Here is a 20902-nt window from a genome sequence, read left to right on the forward strand (position 1 = left end):
TATTCACCAGTTTGTTTATTGCTGCACAATGTGGAATGTTTGTGATTTTATGTGAATATGTCCAAAGCTAGCCTATAAAACTGCAGACTTGTAGCCTCCACCGTATGCATGAAATACCAATATTGCGAACATAAATATCACTGTTTTCATTTTTGCTAGATTCTATTTGCGAAAGTATATTCAGTATATATCAGTATATTGACAGCATTAATATATATATATATATATATATATATATATATATATATATATATATATATATATATATATTAATATATAATATTAATATATTGACATCACAGCCACAAGTCAAGGCTCATGCGCACTACCTAAACATGTGCACCTAGAATGAGACATAACTTTCTAATTAAAAACATCTTTAATATTTTACTTTAAAATAAAAGTCAAAGTTAAATTATCAGCTAAATTTTATAATTCAATAAAAGAAATATTTTCTTTTAGGTTGAAATACAGTTCAAAGATGCTAAATATTTATTAATCATTGAAACCTATAGAATTTAAAGAATATAAAGGGTCAGGGCTGGTTTTGGCAAGGCCACCGCAACATAGCTCATCCTCAGCCTCGAAATCGCTTAATGTAGGACCTAGTAAAAACACGCTCACATACAAACATAATTTATGTCCACACATAAAGCAATGTTAAAAAGACAAGCAATTAAAACTCATGCTGGATCATTTATTTTACATCCAAGTACCGTATATACATTACGCGTAGTTGTCTTGAAGAATGCGAGGCAATTAAGCTGGTGTGCAGGTCAACGCTTATGTATGAAAGCATCAAACTACAGCCTAACATTAAAGGTTAGAGGAAGACTTAGGGTCCAAATTATTTCATATATTCTGTCTGTAGTTTAGAAACATGTTGCATTTTTTGTGTGTCTGTCTTGTTGAAATCAGAAACATGTATCTCAACTCTTAATTGTCAGCACAATGCCAGCACTCACTAGCACAGTGGTTCTCAAAGTGGTGTTCATGGGCTCCCGAGGGTCTGTGGCCTGACTCGTGGGGGTCTATGAAATAATTTGGGTGTTTTGGAATTGTTTGGGTACCTCGGTGGAGCAGTGAAACGCACCTGCGCCTTATGGTCCAAGGAACCCAAGTTCAAATCAACCTCGCTCTGGCCTTGCTGTGTGGAGTTTGCATGTTCTCTCCGAGCCCGTGTGGGTTGTCTCCGTGCACTCCGGCTTCCTCACACATTCTAAAACCATACATGGCAGGTGAAATGGATATACTAAAATTGTCCTTAGGTGTGATTGGGTGCGTGAATGGTTGTTCATCACTGTGTGCGCTGCAGTTGGCTGGCAACCAGTTCAGGGTGTCCTCAGCCGACTGCCTGAGGCCAGCTGGGATGGGCATCAGCAAGCCTGTGACCCCTATGAAAATGGATCGATGGATGCAACTAATTTAGTTTATCTTTCAACAGTTACAGATTTGTGCCTTGTTGGGCTTAGTCTGTTTTTTGGCGCCGCCTAAAGGAGTGAGAGCTGACTACTAACGGAACAAATTAAAGAAGAGTTACCCTCATTTGCTGTTCGCTGTCTGTCTTCTTATGTAGAAGCCATTGGGACATCTAAGGAAGGACAGAACATTGCGTTATTAATCAAAACTATGTATATTTATGTTAAATATATTTTATATTATATTGTGAGTGTATTCAAGACTCTTCAATGATGCAATCAATTCAACCAGTTTAATATATTTTCAAAAATGTAATCATTTTCAAATCTGTCAAAATGCATTTTGTGTCTACAATCGTTTGCTAAAAGGAGATGAAGCTAGCTACCTTTCTGGGGGAAATTGAACTGGTTTGTTTTAAGGAGGTGTGCAATTTGCAATTTTTATTTTCTTAACTTCAGCATAGCTGAAACGTAACAAATATACTAGTTGTCAAACTGAATATGTTGCTGAATAAAATGGGCACTTATGCTTGGCCTAAATATTTTTTTGTTTGTTTTGTTTGTGAAAAGATTTGCAATGGGGGTCCTAAGAAAATGTGCTTTTTAAAAGTGGTCTCTGACTCCAAAAGGTTTGAGATGTAGGAGACCTAAAACTGTGTACTATTTTCTAGTTCTAGTCCACCACCCGTAGAGATTAGGGCAGATTGGAAAACTTGTTCCTGTAAATATTACAGGCAACAAATGTACCCGGCAACAGCGATGTACGAAAATACTGTAAGTTTCTACAGTACCTTACTGCACCTATAATTTGTAGTATAACACAATGTAGTTTAGGGTTAAGGTAGATTTTTAATTTAACTGGATATAAATTTACAAAAATTAATAAAAATGTACTGTATTATATATTATTGTAAATATTCCTTGGACCTCTATATTTTTGATTACTATTGGCAGTAAAACACTGATATTGGGTGATTAGGGGAAAAAACTGTAATTTTGAAAATTTTGGACAACAACTATCTGTATGTTGAAAATAGTTTGACGGCATCATTTCGTATTTTATTAAGCGACAGAATTCAAAGTGCGTAGCACCAAATTACACAATTGAAAGTATACCCTCACGTCATTCAGGCACTTTCGAATTAATGTAGCAGCAAGAAAGCAAGCAAGAAAGTGTCAACCGGCGAACGCTAATGTAAAGTTACTTCATAGAGCGCAAACGTATCCAAAACAATACATCCAATGCAGGCAAAATAAACCAAATTATAAAGAAAGAAAGACAAACGCTTTACCAGTTGACACACACTGGGTCAAGGCCGAGTGTTCTGATGTGTTCCGCCGCACAGGCTGCACCAACTGAAATGCACTTATAACAAACTGGAGTTCTGTTGAATAAGACCCCTTTAAACAGACACTAAGAACAACATTTACTTCTTCATCTTTCATCCAAGTTTTAATGAGACACTCAGTTGACACATGGCTGTTGTGATTCTGGCACGACTGTGCCACGGGTACTGAATGTAGGAATAAATTATTATGCTTGCACAATGCACATACACCATGCATATTTCCAAATACTGTGTATACCCTGCAATGTGCCCCTATGGTTACAGGTATGTATTTGGAAACACTGTAGTTGATTAATGATTGTCTTAAAATCCAATTTTCCTTTGTGAGCTTTTTTCTTTTAGTCTTTTTATCTTAACTGATCCACACTGAGATCTGTGCAAGTCAATGTTACTCGTTGTGGTGAAAATTCCACTTTTTAGCAAATTCTTCATATTTGAAATTTGAACACCTTTATTATCTTAAAAGGAATTATTTCTGGATTGTGATCGAGTGTTTAAAAAGGTATTATTTCTGTGTTTCTGCATTTTGTGTCTTATAATTTCTCCAGAGACAGTCTTCAGAAAATATTTGACAAGATGCTGTATTATAACTGATGTTAATTTAGAGCCAACCCATGACTTCATACTCCCTGTTTGCGTTTTTCTTCTCCTAAATGTTACTTGTGCATGGTTTGAGACATTTCTTTGCTCATTGCAGGGGTTTTGACGAGAGACTTGTTCACTTTGAATATGATGCCATCCACAACAGTCACTTCTGTTGTATGCATTCAGTATTCCTGTCTTGCAGCCAGACATGTAGGTCTTTTTTCATGCATCCTCTTGGTGTTGTCTCTTTTGTGTTCTCAAGGTCTGGTCTGTTTCTGTCACTTTTCTGAGCTTGTCTCTTCTCTCTTCAGAGACTGAAAGGGATGACACAATCATATCCACATAAGCCTGTATTTCACTATATTTTAAAGTTTAGTACCCTCTTTCATTTGTATCAACTGCACTAGAAAGTTACTCTGCATCAAATATACTGTACTTGCCTGGTATATAAATGCATAATTTGTAGGGCTGTATCGTCATTCATTTTATCCATGTTGAGCGGTGACGGGGTGGGGATTTCAACCCTGGGCCTTCAATGGCGACATATTTGTGGCTGTCTAATATGCCTCATAATAGCATCAATGTGACACCAGGGCTCGAGTGTCGCACATATACATCACATCACCTTTTATGTATACAAGTTAATCAAGCAACACCATTTACAGAGCATTTAAAATCAATTATTTTTAAGAACCTGTATTTTTGACACTTAATTTTGTTACCATTGATTTAATAACTCATAAACATGACAAAAACAATAAAAACAATGCCCTTTTCATTCACCAAAGGGCATCTGCACAGTGCGTCATTCTTTGAAAATAAAATCCATCCTTTTTTCTTTCCTTTAGAAGACTGCAATGGCCCCTCCGTGAGTCGTCCCGTGATCCGTAGAGCAACATTGTCTGGGGTTTTATGCCCCTGGAAGGGTCTCCCATGACAAACAGGGCCTAGGTGGAGGGCCAGACTAAGCACAGCTCATAGACCCTTTATGATCAGTAACATTATTGGATCTCGTTTTCCCTTGCACAGACGCGGGTTATCGGGGCCCCCCCTCTGGAGTCAGGCCTGGAAGTGTGGGTCATTGGTGAGCGTTTGGGCCTGCACCCATGGGGCAACATGCCCCCCCCCCCCCCCCCCCCCCCCCCCCCTTCACACACACACACACACACTTCACCACCTGTGGGGGGGCCAAAGGGGTCTGGAGTGCAGAGAGCTGGGCAGCGGCCATGGGTGGGGACCTTGGCGGACCCATCCTCGGCTACAGAAGCTAGCTCTTAGGACATGGAATGTCACCGCTCTAGCAGGGAAGGAGCCTGAGATGGGGGACTTCATTGCTCACGTGGGCAATGGCAGTGAGACTGGAGGGGCGTGATTGGGAGGAATGGCTCAATCTAAGCGGTGCTTGGTTAATGAACTTCTGTGCTCGTCACTGATTGTCCATGATAAACACATCTTATTTTCTAATTACAACATATACTGTACCAGGACTTTACTACATAACTTTCTTAAAACAATACCCTTTCATGATTTGTGAAAGGACATTGAATTTGTTTATGGCAAAAGAGTGTTTTGAGAAAAAATTAGCTGCTCTGGACCAAAACATAAAGAAGAATGACCGATGACAGAGGTACCATTCATTTTACTCATTATGTCCCAGTTTTTCTTTTAAGTGCTATGTGATTTTTTTCTTTTTTTTTTTTTTGTGGGGGGGGGGGGGGGGGGGGGGGGTAGGCTAATAGATAGTGCACTGGCCCTGTAAGTAGGTTAAAGAAAACACTGTGGTACTAACTGCTAAGCTTCCTAGAAAATACTTGTTCTGCCACAGATTTATACCGTAGAAAATGTTGTGTCTAAGAGTCTATTCTTAGATTTCACCTCCCTTTACTACAAGGATGGTTAGAGTAGCAGTGATTATATTCCTTATTGCATGCCAAGTAAATATAAGCACTCTTTCATATAAATACATGTATTTTCTCAATATCTTAAATGGCATTTTTGTCATGCATCTTGTTAGGAAGTGTGTGGTCCTATGTGCCTCCCCATTAGCACTAATGAAAAATTAGGCAGCCTCAGCATTTAAATTGCCCACCCCTGCTGTTTAAGAAAATCAATGCTTTTCTTAGATTTTATTTTGAAGTTGTACGTTTGAAGCAATCATTGTGGTCAACACCGCAACCTCGAATTGAAGAAGGAATGGCCTATTAGTATGCCAGATCGTGGTAATAGACATAAACCGGAGAAGTAAATTTAAATTCCAGTCCTCGTGCGTTAGCGCATTACTTCCGCTCCTTGTTTTGCTGATTTGCTTGTTGTGCTTCAATAAAAAAAAAAAAAATTAAAAAATGCTTACCATACTGAAAAATGTACAAAGTAAAATTCACGTTTTGCAAATACTCTTTCATTTTGGAATTGAAATGAAACTATAACTGTGCTTGTAACGGTTAAAAAAAAAAAAAAACGCTGTTACATAATTTTTCTCTCAACACTCATGACTGAGGAAAGGATTTTTATATCACTGTATGTATTTTTATTTACATTTTGGACAACGTGTAAACTTAATTGTATTTGGACTTTGTATGCTCATAACACGGAAGAAACAGGATAAGACCTGCTACTTTAAATACATTTGATAATTATGGTATGAATTAAATGATTATGTTGTGAATTGTTTCATCAAAAGCCACTGGTGATTTATTTATTTATTTATTACAGAGCTTTGTTTTGAAATCGCACCGGAAGCTTTTTTCCTTTTAGAAAGATATTGGTTTCGGTTCATAGTAGGCTGACACAAAAAACAAGATTGACAGGTCAGTGTAAATTTCGAAAGTTTTTAAAAATTTCTTAGCGGAATCGTTGTGTACTGATGACGCATATGTTTATTCTCGGTTCTAAATTTAAGCGTCGTTTTCCTTTTTACGGGATCCCCCCGTTTACCTTTTCTGATTTATCTGTTATGTTTGTGAAATACCTTTATTTCCTACAGTACGTATTGGCATGATAGATTATTACTGTTCTTTGTAACGTTGTTTGCAATAAAATCAGAATCGCCAGTAGGTTGCTAACATGAAAGTCAGGTTTCTTCGTAGTGTTACTATACTTCCTTGTTATTTGAGCTGTATTTTGTACGGTGCCAAATTATTAAAGATGTTTAGTATTTGTTCGTGGGCAGATGTGTGGTGAATATGGTGAATTTAATCATGCTTGTCTTGTGTTTTAATCAAATACAGGATGCATGTCGAGTTGTTATTAGTTGCTAAGACTAGTTTTAAATAGGTATGTTTGTCGTATGGAGCGCATTGTTTTAGTGCGTTGATGAAACCCAGGCGGACGCATTGACTTTAGGAGTGTCTTTTTACAGACATGGCTGTATTTGACAACTGCTCTGTGCTTTTGGACCTGAAGAACTTGCCGTTTAAGCAGAGGAGAAGTCTGAAGTTGTCAGTGACGGAAAACGGAGGAAGCCTTTGTTTTGTTGTCACCAAACAAGTAAGACCGGTGTTCTACTGTGCATAACTGCATAACTACTGTCCCCCCGTTTTGATTGTTGTTTTGTTTAGGTTATTAATTAATGAAAAAAAAAATCGATATTTTTTCGACCATACAAACAGCAAATTCAACGTGTTCTTATAAAACTCTATAAATTAACTAAAATGTCATTTAGCAAGCAAGAATTACATCAGTTATATGTATAAATGCAAATACCCAACCAACTACAGGAAGAAAGTTTATTCCTTAATTAATTTTTTTAATGCTACTTTTTGTTTTAATTAAAAAAAAAAACTATTACACTTCACAAAATTACATCTGAAGTCTCACAATGTCAAGAAGAGGTTCACATATTTCATATTTTTGGAACTTGTCCAATTTCCCATGACAAATATGTTATTGCTAATTTTCGGGCCAGTGCAAGTCTCGTTTAGTCTGCTTGTGAATTTGGTTGACAGGCTACACCTCGCTGGGCATTCCGGCAGACATGCAGTGCTAATTTTGCTACAAAAAAGCAGATTACATTTTAGACTACCTAAAAGGTGGGTGTTTCTTTTGTAGCGCAAGTTTTGTAAATGCAATTTTGGTGAATTAGACGGTGGCGCTTGTAGGCAGATTCTGTGGTCCTTATTGTGTCGTAGATTGAATTGTATTTCATTCATAAGTGTTACAACAGCATGAAACAATCTGTCTGTTTTATTATCAAAATAATGTCCCTGAACATGTAATAATTATTACCATCTATCCATCCATCGGTCCATCTGTCTATATATCCAGCCTTCCAACTTTTACTCACAAGTGTCGCAGGCATGCTGGAGTCTATCCCAGCTGTCTTCGTGCAGTATGCTGGGAACACACTGAAATGGATGCCAGCCAATCACAGAGCACACACTGACAAAAACCCATGCACAACCACAAGCACACTCAAGGGCTATTTAGAGTGACCAATATACCTACCAGGTATACCAGGAAACTGAAGTACCCGGAAATAACCCACTCAGACACAGGGAGAACATGCAAGCCCCACACAAGTCGGCAGGAACCGGAAGTGAATCTGCGAACTCTGCACTGTGAGGCAAACATGTTAATCAGTCTAATCATTATTCACTTCAAATATAATTTAATAGCAACCTTGAATCACACACAGTCTCAGTTCAAATACAAGGTAGTACAGTCCCCCTGAATTATCATATGAATCAATTGTGGAGAAACAAAAAATAATCATTATCATTTCTATCTTGTAATAGCATGTCGTGACCAGTCGGGACAACTATTGTGAGAGGGGTACGGTTGCGTTTGCCAGGCGGTCTCTCAACTGCACTCACCAATGACATCATCCACACGAGGAGATCCTAGAAATTACCTCGATGTGGGCACGCCAATGTCACACACGGACCAGCGAGTCTGTTTCTATTCCCGCTACGTTAAAGTCCTCTTAGGCTTTACATGCCCTAATTTTTTAATGTAAATGAGGGATAACACCAGGCTTGTCTCGTTCCGTTCCTCCATGGCCCTCAATAAGACAAACCGTGTTATGCCTTATTCTGTGCAAAGCCTTGGAAAATACCATAAGTGAGAAAACTTCATTCATATGCAGATTTAAAGTGCACTTTGCTCTAGACTTGCATTCTGCACAAACATAGGGCCCCCGGTGTTGGTTTTCAGGTTTGCCGTTTAATGCAGAAATTTCTAGACATTCTTTTAATCTTTTGAAAACAATAACTATGTGTAAAGTGTAAAGTGAGAGACATTTTTCTTTTATGATTGGATTGTATTTACACAGTTGTTGAACCTTGCCTTGCTGAGCCTTTCTTGGATGTTCCTTCTATACCAGGCATGTCCAAAGTCGGTCCTCGAGGGCCTCCTATCCTGCATGTTTTTGAGGTTTCTGTCCTCTAACACACCTGATTCAAATGTTTATTTGTACGATGGAAATGTCAAAAACATGCAGGATAGTGGCTCTTGAGGACCGGCTTTGGACATGCCTGTTCTATACTCAACCATGAAACTCACTTGTTTTCACCTAACCTCTTCACTTATGGAATGTTTCGGACAGGTGTTTTTAACTTTTTCTCAACTTTCACAGTCTTTTAATGTCCCAGTCCTAGCTTTGTTAGAAAGTGTTGCAGGGGTCACGTTCAAAATGAATGATTATTTATAACTAACTACATTACTCTATTAAAATAAGTATGTAACCTATGAACACAACTGTAGATCACTCTTGTTCAGCAGTACAATGTACATATTGGTGTACCTTGAACCAACAGTAGAACGCCTCGATAAAGAAATCATATTTGCAGCCAGAAATTTTTCACAACGGGGGACTTTTCACAATAGCAAATCTATGTCTCGGACGTAAACATAACAAACTTGTTGTGGAATCTACAATCTGACTGAAGTTAAAAAAAAAAACCATCCAACATTAAAAAAAAAAAAAAAACAGAGTAAGAAACTGCCAAATCTACAATAAGCTTTCATTTTCATCGTTACATCAATTTCTTGCATAATGTATTTCACTTTGCTTCATCCATCTTTCATCTTTATTACTTTGAACCTGTTTTCAAGTGTTAAGCTTGGTTTAAGCTTGACACGAACATGAATGAAATGATCCATGCATCAAATGACGTGATTTCGGCAACCATGCCCCTCCGCGCAGAGTCCACAAGGAACGTATTTTTAGCAACACGTGTCTTCCGGAATTTCTTTACGAGCAGACAACATGGTGGAGGAACTATTCCTTATTCGATGGTTAAAATAATAACCGATAAATTGTTGAGACCATAGGTGAGAGTAGAAACGTAGATCGGCTGGTAAATGTAAAGCTTTCCCTTTGGGCTCAGCCAGACAGATACTGACAAAAACCACTATTCATAACTACAGTTCCATCCGCAGGTGAAATATTGACTACAAATACTGATTGTCCAGTTGTGTGCTCTCGAACACAATTTTTTTGCCACTTGTATATTTTGTATATTAAAGTAAAGATGTATAACTAATAATAAATGAATCATTGCTGTTTAGTTGGCTGATCCAGTGAAACCCCGCTGCCCCACCCCCAACCCTGGAATGTAAATGAAAGTAAAAAAACATGTAAACCTCTCCACAAGGTAGGGTGAATACACGCCCACCCTTTTGTGGAGAGGTTTACATGTTTTTTTACTTTCATTTACATTCCAGGGTTGGGGGTGGGGCAGCGGGGTTTCACTGGATCAGCCAACTAAACAGCAATGATTCATTTATTATTAGTTATACATCTTTACTTTAATATACAAAATATACAAGTGGCAAAAAAATTGTGTTCGAGAGCACACAACTGGACAATCAGTATTTGTAGTCAATATTTCACCTGCGGATGGAACTGTAGTTATGAATAGTGGTTTTTGTCAGTATCTGTCTGGCTGAGCCCAAAGGGAAAGCTTTACATTTACCAGCCGATCTACGTTTCTACTCTCACCTATGGTCTCAACAATTTATCGGTCACGACCGAGAAAAGAAGATCCTGAATATAAGCTCGGACTTTCCCCTAGTAATAGCGAGCTGAGCTAGATATAGTTTGCTGCTTGGCTTTCCATGCAAAGATATACAGTAAAACTCCTCGACAACGAAACCTGCATGTGTGAAAAAAATCCCCCATTGTCAAAAAAAAAAAAAAAAAACATGCATTGAAGCCCTTTCCTCTTCTTACTTCCTCATACAACGACTACAAATAATAATATAAAATAATTCTTTTTGTGACTGATTAACGCAGTGGTTACTCCCTGTGGGGATGGGGTAAATTCATTGATATTACTACAGAAAATCTAGTAAACATATGAACAAATTTCTATTAAGAAAGAGCTTTGGCACTCTATTTTGCCATCTTGTAACTTGATAAGAATACAGTATCATCAAAATTCCAAAAGAATAGGCCTAGGTAAATGTATAAACAAATAGGTGGGCAATTACTGTACACACTAATTTTCAGGGAAAAAAAAAAAAAAAAATTGGCATCACCCACCTATTTTCAATGTGTAAAGCACCATTACTAACACTCAATTTTTTGCCTCATTCACAGTGCTCCTTCGTCGTAGTCAGCAACATTTCACACCTTACCCCGAACAGGCTGCGCAGCATCTGCAGGTTCCAAACGCCAGTGGTGGCGTTGGATTATGTGCACAGTTGTTTGCAAAGAGGCATCCTTCTGCCTGTGGATGACTACAAGATTGACATCCCTTCCATTGATGCGTCCTCTCACATTCTTCCTTCCTCAACAAAACTAAGTCCTTTCAAAGATGAAGGTAAAATTTAGTTTGCAGCCATATAAGATGAACATTTAGTTCCAGCTGCTTGGATCGAGTCATACGCCGTTCATGGGTGCTTTCCAGATCAGATTATTTCATCATTACGTCCTAAAAAAAAGGGTGGAATGCCCTCTCTGGGTTGGTGATGATGTCCTGCCCCAAGTAGAGAAGTTTATGTATCTTACAGTCTTGTACATCGACATTATATGCCGTTATTGCGGGCTGGTCTGTCGCATGAAGAGAGAGGTGAGCCGAAAGGTGAAGGTTATTCTATGTTTCTGCTCTCACCTATGGTCACGAGTTGTGAGTCATGACCGAAAGAACAATATCGCGGATACAAGCGGCCGAAATGAGTTTCCTCCGAAGCTCGGTCATCTGGGAGGGTCTCAGTGTCGAGCCGCTGCTCCTCCGCATTAAAAGGATACAGTCGAGGTGGTTAAGGCATCTGGTTAAAATGCCTCCCTGACGCCTCCCTGTTAAGGTGTTCCGGGCATGTCATACCTGGAGGAGGCCCCAAGACTGGACGAAGTAGCCGGAGAGAGGGAAGTCTGGGCTTCCCTGCTCAAGCTGCTGCCCCCGGATAAAATGGTAGCTGATGGATGAATTATGTGATTCTATTAAATACTGTATGTAATTCACCACAAGTAAATTATGTTCACCACATAGCTTTTTTTTTTTTTTTTTTTGATAAGGGCTTCTTACTACCGGTACTCAATTTTTATCTGCTCATTGGGTGACATAAAGAAGGTCAGCTGATTGGCTCATTTGTATGTAAAGGCACTTGACCTTAACTGAAGAGCGTGCTTCATGTACTATTAACTAAGTGACAAGACAAATAGAGCCTTTCTACCTTTGGTTCTCAAAGTGCTTTAGACCAGTGGTCCCCAACCCCCAGTCCGCGGTCCGTGGATCAACTGGTACCGGGCCGCGTGGGCTGCACTCGAAATAATGTTTTGGAGATGATTTAGTTTAATGGTACGTGCACACCGAACCGTAACGAGGCGAAAAAGCGGGGAGTTTTGAATTGTAGTCAATGGAGTTCGCGTGACTGGGCGCGAATGCACGTCGGGCGATGCTATGGACGCGAATGGAGCGATGCGAATGGCCGCGCGCGGTCACGAGAAGCGAAATTTTGCCTTTTCGCGTGAAGTTAATTTTTTACTTTTTCCTCATTTCGCGTCGCGACAGCCAATCAACTTCGGGAACATTCAACGGGTCACGCAGGGGGCAGGAATGAATCATGGCGGCCACTTTGCGGTCACCGGGAGCGAACCAACAGGGCCAGCTGAGCTTTCAATACAAAACAGAGTCAAGCAAGAGCCCTCACCTGGCTTGTAGAAAGACAGAAGCGAGAACTTGGAGTAACTGGTTTGCTTCACTTCACAGCTGTTGAACCGTAGTTACTGTGCTAAGCTAACGATAGCGCAGCATTGTCAGCACAATATTTAGCACGGTCTCGGCCACGGCAAGATTGCGACATTGAAAACTTCTGGCGCCGCCTTTGGCCGCTGTTGATATTTCATATATTACATACATAGTAAGAAGGATGATGTGGCTCTTAGGGCAGACCCCCTCCCCCCGATCCACAATATAAATGTAAGGCGTTGACCGGTCCGTGGTGATCAAAAGGTTGGGGACCACTACTTTAGACTAACTAGTTATTTACAGTACGTACTGTTGCCACGGCATCAGGAGAAACTGGGGCTTCATTGTCTTGCTTAAGGATACTTTGACATGGTCGAGGATCAAACTCACAGTAGTTACTGTGCTAAGCTAAAGATAGGGCAGCATTGTCAGCACAATATTTAGCACGGTCTCGGCCACGGCGAGATTGAGACATTGAAAACTTCTGGCGCCGCCTCTGGCCGCTTTTGATATTTCATATATTACATACATAGTGAGAAGGATGATGTGGCTCTTAGAGCAGACCCCACGGTCCACAATATAAATGTAAGGCGTTGACCGTTCCGTGGTGATCAAAAGGTTGGGGACCACTGCTTTAGATTAACTAGTTATTTACAGTACGTACTGTTGCCACGGCATCAGGAGAAACTGGGGCTTCATTGTCTTGCTCAAGGACACTTTGACATGGTCGAGGATCAAACTCACAGTCAATCAGATGGGAGACCACCACCCTATTACTAAGCCACACTTTATACAAACCACTGAACTTTTTGTTTTTTATGCCTGATAAGGTAAATGTTCATGCTGTATTCACACAGATTTTTTGACAGCTATTCACAGTTCAATTTTGGTCGTGGACAGTATAAAAGGTAAATTCTTAAGAACTGAGTCACTGTTTCGATTAAACTTAGTGTTGTCATGTAATACAGGCTGTATTACATGACAACACTAGAGGTAAAATCAACAATAAAATTGAACACAGACAAGATATGCTTAGTGATACACAAAGGCACTTTGACAAGCAAGTTCCACCATATTTTTTTCAGACTGTTTCTTATTGATTGTCTGGAGCTGAAATGTGAATGTGATTCTTCAGTTTAGTTGATATATTCTTTTTTTTTGACATTGATTTCTTTTTCTTCTTCACAAAATCATCTTCTTTCCCCTATAGTGGTTACTGGAGCCTGGAGACATGTACTTCTTGTAGAGCAGAGGTCTTCAGTCCTGTTCCTTGAAGGCCTGTGTTCTGGATGTTTTAAATGTCTCCATGACACAAGACACCTGATCCAAATGTTCAAGATTGTCATCCAGCTTCTGAAGAGCTTGCTCATTTTCTGCACATTTGAATCAGGTGTGTTACAACTAGAAGACATACAAAACATCCAGGACACCAGCTCTTGAGGACGCTATGGCAGCAAACTGAGGCAATCAGTCAATTGGAATTGGTTTGGCTTTGCAGCATCAGACAATGAGAAACAGTCTGCTGCAAAGTATGTTTAAATTACAGGGGTGTCAAACTCATTCTTATCGAGGGCCACGTTGCAGTTACAGTTTCTGTCAGAGGGCCGGGATGACTGTGATAAAATACATTTTGGATGTATTTGTCACACTTCCAAATAGTTTTGAAATCAGAGAGAGGGTGAGGGGAAAAAAGTGCAAATTGACATACAAATGTGATATTTTGACCGGAAACTTGAATTGGAATGGGCGTTCACGCGGGCCGCATGAAATGATGTGGCGGGCCGGATCTGGCCCCCGGGCCTGGAGTTTGACACCCATGGTTTAGAACATCCATCTATCCATTTTCGAGAGCCGCTTATCCTCACAGTGGTCGCAGACTTGCTGGTGCATGTTCAAACTAAATCGAGAAGCACGACTTTTATGATTTCAATATTTAAGTTGAGGCATTTGAAGTAAGTATTGCACTGTGTGTGACATAAAAGGAAAAGCTTTAGTTTGACAAGACAGAAGCTCCATACAGGGCAATCACTGAGTCAATTGTACTAAACATTGTCAAAGTGAAGTTGCCAGTTTATTTCATTAGCCACATATTGATTCACTTCAATGGTCGGTGCAAACGGTGTATGATATATGAGAATCTCCTGAAAATAATCTTGAACATTTTGAACATTGCCTTTAATATAATCTCCGTTATGAAGATGGAAAAAAAAATCAAATTTGAGTTAAAAAGAAAAAAAAGTTTTTTTTTTCTATTGAAGCCACATCCCCCAGCCATAGTTTGTTGGCAGGAGAAAGGAAGCTGCAGGATGGAATATATGGTATATGGGTGTAGTTGGGTGGAAAAACTGTAAAAGATTTAGGTTTTGCTTGCACAAATCCCACCTTGATATATGCCCACAAGCAGTGCAGATAGAGTGCCATAAATATGAGGCGCAGACGTGAGGACTAATGGAAAAACAGCCAATGCAGCATGTGCACTCTCCTCTGTTTACACAGTGCAGACAGATTGAATCAGATCCAACACCCACCCAGTTTCAGCCAAGCGACTCTTGGCTCTTGGCTCTTGGCGCTTGTCGATCACGGCCTTCATTTGCTCGTGGTGCCGACACGAATCAAAGAGTTGTGCTCTCTCTTGGCTGATGTATTGGCCTGTTGATAAAGCGTCTGCGTTAGGCTCACTCGGCTCGACACAGACGGCTCGAGGTCATGCAAAGGTTTCTAACGACAAACTGGTGCCGCAAAAAGATTGTGAGGCTGCAGATCAGGTGTGTGTCGGAGCTTAAAGCCACATTTCTTTGGAAGTACATTGTTATGGGTGTGGATTCCCTCTTCCTCCAGGCTGCCACAAAGCAAATGACACTGCTGTATCGTGACTAACTGTGAGTGCGTGACTGTGTTTGTATTTGCAGTGAGCGGAGCTGTAGTCAAGCCTTCCAAGGAGGAAACCTCCATTCTAGATAAAAGTGAAAGCATACTGGGCAAGTCCAGGTATGTAAATTGTATAATGCTTGGGCACAGAAAATTGTTGGATTATCAGAATAAATTAGGTACAGTAAAAGAACCAGTAACACAGCATAATTAACCTGTGGACTCATGGGCTCTGGTTCTCTTCGCCCTATTCACATAATTAATTTATGTTTTGAAGCCACGGTTCTTTGCTGCAATTGTGAAAGTGGCTGGTACTATTGTCACTACACATTATAGGTACCCACCGATGCACAGTGTTCACCTGCACTTTTAAATGCATGTAAACATGTCTATCTTAATGATTTTACCAGTAAAAACCTGGCTTAATACTCCTAGGCTATTTGATTAGAAACTAAATACCCCCAGGGCCAATACCAATTATTAGTCATCAAAGATGCCAATAACATTCAATATTCATTTTCATGAGACAGAAACATTTCTGTATAATATTAAAAAATATATATATATATGATAAAACACCATGTCTTTAAATATATGTTTATTGAACAAAATTTTACTTTGTGTCATTTTGATTGTGTTTTTTTTAGTTGTATTTATAGTTATTTCAGAAAAGTTACATCTTTGTTGTAAAATTCAAACACAATTCAGGGCATGCCCAGGCCCCAGGGTCTCCCTTTAGTTTTATACAGTAAAGAAAGTATCGTCCTGCGATTTGCTAGTGACCAGTCCAAGGTGTCTCTACCTACTGTCCGAAGACGGCTGGGATAGGCACCAGCAAGCAGGCAACCCTGATGAGGATAAGCAGCTAGGTTTATGAATTAATTAGCTAATAATAATTCAATAATCCATTAAATGTAATATACAGTATCATACTATATAGCATATAAACAGTAATTAATCTGCTTATATAAACAGTAATTAATCTGCTTTATATATTTTTTTTATATCACAGAAGCCTGCCATTTCAATGGGGGTGTGGACTCTTCTATATCCACTGTAGATTAACCTTCTATTTCAAAGTCTATCAAGATGATGAAAATACTATGTAGTTTGTTGTAACACCACAGCAGCATTTTTCGATTCTTTTTGGCTCACCAGTCACATAACACAAATTGACAAACAAGCATTTATGTGCAAAACCAAACCTCCAGGGGTACTCATATCCCCCTTTTGAGAACTGCTAATGTACTGTACAGTACTGTGAACAATATGCTTTTGTTTGCAAAGTTAATATAAATGTCCTGGTTGTTGCGTGCCTTTTTATATGAGGACTGTTCTCTCAAATTGCACATCACTGCCATCTGCTATAGACTACTGGGCTTATCTCGCTAAAACCTCTTCAGAATGGACTCCTGTATTACTTCAATGAAAATACTTATCATGGCATTTCTGCTGTGGCTTTTCACAGGATTTATACAGAACAGGATGAAAATCTTCCCATATATCCAGATGACTTCAATGTGGCTAAGTATTCCATCTTTTATAAGGTGACTGTGAGGCGCCACATCTTTGTGTCTTACTTGTCAGAGGTAATAATGTGTTATAATGTACTCATCTGTGTAGGATGACAGCAGAAGTTGGTGCGTGCTGGAGCTGCAGAGTGCCAAAGGAAAGAAGAGGCAGCAGTACCGCGTAATTCGCTACTGGAAGGACGTGAGTCAAATAAGTCTTCTTTAAGAGTATGGAAATATTGGTCAAATGTAATGCAGGTGGTTTTTGTGCGAACAGCAGACCCTACCCAGTGACATGGTGATGTTCCCCTCGACCTCGGAGCAGGCTGTGGAGGTCTTCCAGACACTGACTGACACGCTGCTGGCTTCGGGTCTGGAACAATGGACCGGCATCCCCTCGCAGGATCAGAATTTTGGCTCGAAGGCCCTGCAGCAGGTTTTCCATCCCCTCCTCACAGCTTAAAACACAAATATTCAAGTAATTATGTAAACAGTAGCAACCAATTAGTCCCTAGAGGGCGCCACTGAGACATAAAAGATTATTATACCATAAACCATCACGCGCTTCCTCTGTGTATCAGAGGTATTACTAGCAAGATTATGAGTAACATAAAATTTATTGTGAAGGGACACACACGCTGCCCTGAGCAAAACTGTCTCTGTTACCTAGTTGGGTTCGTAGTTGTCATAATGATACACTTGGTCACTCCTGTTTTGTGAAACCCCATAGACATAATCAGCATAAAATGTTCCACTATGAACAACATAAACATTTGAATCAATGATTTTGTCTCAATAAACAATTATGCTTTATTTTTGGCCGCGTAATTTCACCAGTAAATCTTCTATTTGCAAGTCGGTTTGTCTGCAACATTTGCCAATTAGCACCAAAACACAATATATGCCACTTATTGTAGGTTGTTTGGGTCCACACTTATTGACTTGGCCAAGCCCCCCAATTTTCTGCGGCAACCAGAAATAGTATAATCTGTTAATGAATTTTTTATGAGGACACCGCTGCATAACATTGTATCCTCTTTGAGATTATCCATCCATCTACTATCTATTGCTTATCTGGCGTCAGGTGGCAGGGGCAGAAGCTTGAGAAGGGGATTCCAGACTTCCCGCTCCTCAACCACTTCATCCAGGTCCTCCTAGGTTCATAAAATGAAACAAAAACACTTACAGGATGGTGGTGCAGGCCAACATTTGTCTTTATGATTATTTGTCGTGAACACAACTTCTTTTTCGCTCTGGGTTTATGTAAGGGCATCAACACGTGGATTGTAAAACATGGTGTATTCTTAAAAAAGGAATTAAGTGACAACAGTCTTTGCACTCAAAACTCATCTTTCTCTTTTTCATTGCGGAACCATTGTCACGTGGCCTCCGGCACCGATGAAGAGGACACATTCAGAAAGACGTTCCAAGTGTGCACTGTTGCACTCAAGTCATGCGGAAATTCAGTGTTGCCCCTCAGAAATTTAGAGTGCACCATACACACTTTACATAGTCCGACTGCCACCAACTGTAGTGGATGTGTAATTCCTCTTTGTGTTCTGAAATGGCAAATAAATGAATTGAGTGTGTTTCCTAGGGTCACACACATCGCCCTCAACAAGCATAGTAAAACACACCCAATTTGAGAAGCACAGCACGCACCTTCGGTCAAGGTCTCTTGTAATAAAATTAGATGTCCATTTATAACAGGGTGGCGCAGTGGTTAACATGTCCGCCTCACAGTTAAGGGACCCAAGTCTCCAACTAGCTCTGGCCTTCCTGTGTGGCGTTCGCGTGTTCTCCCCGAGCACGTGTGCGTTCTCTCCGGGCTCTCTGGCTTCCTTCCACTTGCCAAAAAAACGTGCATGGTATGTAGGTGTACTGGACACACTAAATTGTCCTTAGGTGTGATTGGGTGCGGGAATGGTTGTTCGGCCCTCTTTGCCCTGCAGTTGACTGGCAACCAGATCAGGGTGTCCCCTGCCTACTGCCCAAAGTCAGCTGGGATGGGCACCAGCCAGCCTGTGGCCCTTGTGAGGGAAAGCGGCTATAAAAAATGGATGGCTGGATCCATTTATAACCAACCATATTGAGTCACGCCACAAATTACAGGTTATTTTGAGGGATTGGTGTATCCTTAATTTTGTCATTATACCCTCAGATGATGTAACCCAATAACATACCATTTTATTCTTATAAAAGGTCACTGCTTTCACAAATCCACACAAAACCATCGATCCGAATATAATCATTGAGGTTGTAATGTACAGTATTAATTGAAAGTTATCATTGACTACAAATTTTATTTTTGGTTGTCCTGTCAGGTATGTTTAAGTATGGATGCAATTTAATTATCATGTATTATAGCAATCTAGGGAAAACAAAAGTCTCAGACTTCATAATGATAACGTTTTTGTAAGGTAAGACAAAAAATATACAGTGGGCCCCCGTGTTACGAACTTAATCCGTTCAGCGGCTACTCTCGTAACTCAAACTGCTCGTATGACGGGCAATCCAAACCTATGTTAATTAGTGAATGCGTACAACGCGTGCAAAAACCTTAGGTAAAAACATCACAACTTTATACAAATATTAAAAATGAGTAACATAACCTACTGTACAGTTAAATTAAATAACATAACTATACAAAGGAAAAATGACATTTACCTTTGGGGCGACGTGACTTGAGCTGGGTGGAGGTGGAGGGGAGCAGAGACCAACCCGCAGAATTTATTTATTTTCTTAAACGGGAACTTTTCTCAAACTAGAACATATCACCGGCGATTTCCTTCTCTTTAATCCATAATAGAAGAACCCTCTCCGTCTACCGCCACTAGCAATTTTAGCAGCCACGTCTAACAGATAAAGTTTGCAAAGTCTTCACAACACACCGACCAGCTGTGCCATCAAGCTAGATCCATGTTTTTCAACCGCCATGTGCCGCAACACAGATATTGTCAGTTGTGCCGCGGGAAATTATCCCCCCGGTCCGCTGTCGGCATTGACTGTGCCGCGGACAGCCCCCCCGGTCCGCTGTATACATTTACAGCATTGACTGTGCCGCGGATAGCACCCTCAATGCTTTAAATGTGCCGCAGTGATCAAAAGGTTGGGAAACACTGAGCTAGATGAAGGCGTTCGGCCAAGCATATCGGCATTTCTGTGATTGACGTGACGCCGGCCAATAGTATATCCGCATCTCCGTGAGTGAGACCGGGACTGTGACCTTAATCGACCAATAGCATATCGGCATCTCCGTGACTGACTCCGTGACTGAGACAGTGACTGTGACATTGTAAGAGCAATATCGTTCAGCGTTGCCGTGACAAGCGTGATCATTTAGTTTCGTTGATGCAGCAAAGCGAAAATAATTGTACAAACATATTAACCAGCATGTCGGATTGTTCGTAAGACAAAAGGTTTGTGCGTAAGAGGGGGACAAAAAACGCCGCGGTCCACGCTCGTAAGTCGAAAAGTTCGTAAGAGAGGGAGTTCGTAAACCGGGGGTCCACTGTATATATATGCTTCATGTTCACATATATTACTGGGCACACTCATGTGCTAAAAGTGTCTGTCTAGGAAGGATTACTAGGCTTCACAGGAATAAATGGCCATGGCATACTTCACTAGCATTCACAGATGAATTGACTGATGTCAAGCAAAGTGCAGAGGATGCTCCAACAGAGTCTGAAAAGAGTCCTGCAGATGTCACAGGGTTACTCAACCATCTGACAAATATTCTCTGTCACTATTATGCCACTGATTGATATGTACCTTGTTCAAATGGCAGCTGCTGCTGGAGGAGAAGCTGAATGCCGGAGTGTTGTCTCAAGACATTGCCGTTTTTGTGGAGCTGCTGTGGACTGAGGCCCTGGGTCGTCTTGACAACCTCCTCAAAGTGCCTGTTAACAAAATCAGCCTCAATGATGTAAGGCTTTCTTGTTTTTACCATAATGCAGAATGTAGTTTGTCACTCCCCAGAAAAGATGTTGACTATTGACTACTTATAGTAGAAGTCTTCAATAAATCTTATATACAGG

General features: G+C 40.3%; 1 protein-coding gene and 1 long non-coding RNA gene across 7 annotated transcripts in view; one reads left to right on the forward strand and one right to left on the reverse strand.

Annotated features, from left to right (window-relative positions):
• Positions 1 to 866: 866 nt before the first annotated feature.
• LOC148423202 (uncharacterized) lies at positions 867 to 17046 on the reverse strand. Its single transcript, XR_015865637.1, has 3 exons — positions 15012 to 17046; positions 1541 to 1591; positions 867 to 1394 (listed from the first exon to the last, which is right to left on the reverse strand). It is a non-coding gene; the product is annotated as an uncharacterized LOC148423202 (long non-coding RNA).
• Positions 6125 to 20902, forward strand: part of LOC148423203 (protein mono-ADP-ribosyltransferase PARP4-like) — a 51862-nt gene continuing 37084 nt past the window's right edge. For 3 of the 6 annotated variants that reach the window (XM_088415165.1, XM_088415169.1, XM_088415171.1), the window contains exons 1-8: positions 6125 to 6159; positions 6711 to 6838; positions 10893 to 11115; positions 15393 to 15471; positions 16820 to 16898; positions 16975 to 17064; positions 17140 to 17298; positions 20653 to 20790. In XM_088415165.1, the coding sequence (XP_088271291.1) occupies positions 6713 to 6838; positions 10893 to 11115; positions 15393 to 15471; positions 16820 to 16898; positions 16975 to 17064; positions 17140 to 17298; positions 20653 to 20790 (894 nt within the window). In that variant the 5' untranslated portion in view covers positions 6125 to 6159; positions 6711 to 6712. Of the gene's footprint in view, positions 6160 to 6209; positions 6335 to 6519; positions 6626 to 6710; positions 6839 to 10892; positions 11116 to 13749; positions 13874 to 15392; positions 15472 to 16819; positions 16899 to 16974; positions 17065 to 17139; positions 17299 to 20652; positions 20791 to 20902 lie in introns of those variants that run through there. The other 3 variants (XM_088415166.1, XM_088415168.1, XM_088415170.1) reach the window with 3 other exon arrangements.

Source organism: Hippichthys cyanospilos, chromosome 5 (assembly GCF_059441005.1).
Source record: "Hippichthys cyanospilos isolate Australia breed blue-spotted pipefish chromosome 5, RoL_Hcya_1.0, whole genome shotgun sequence".
NCBI classification, from domain to species: domain Eukaryota; kingdom Metazoa; phylum Chordata; class Actinopteri; order Syngnathiformes; family Syngnathidae; genus Hippichthys; species Hippichthys cyanospilos.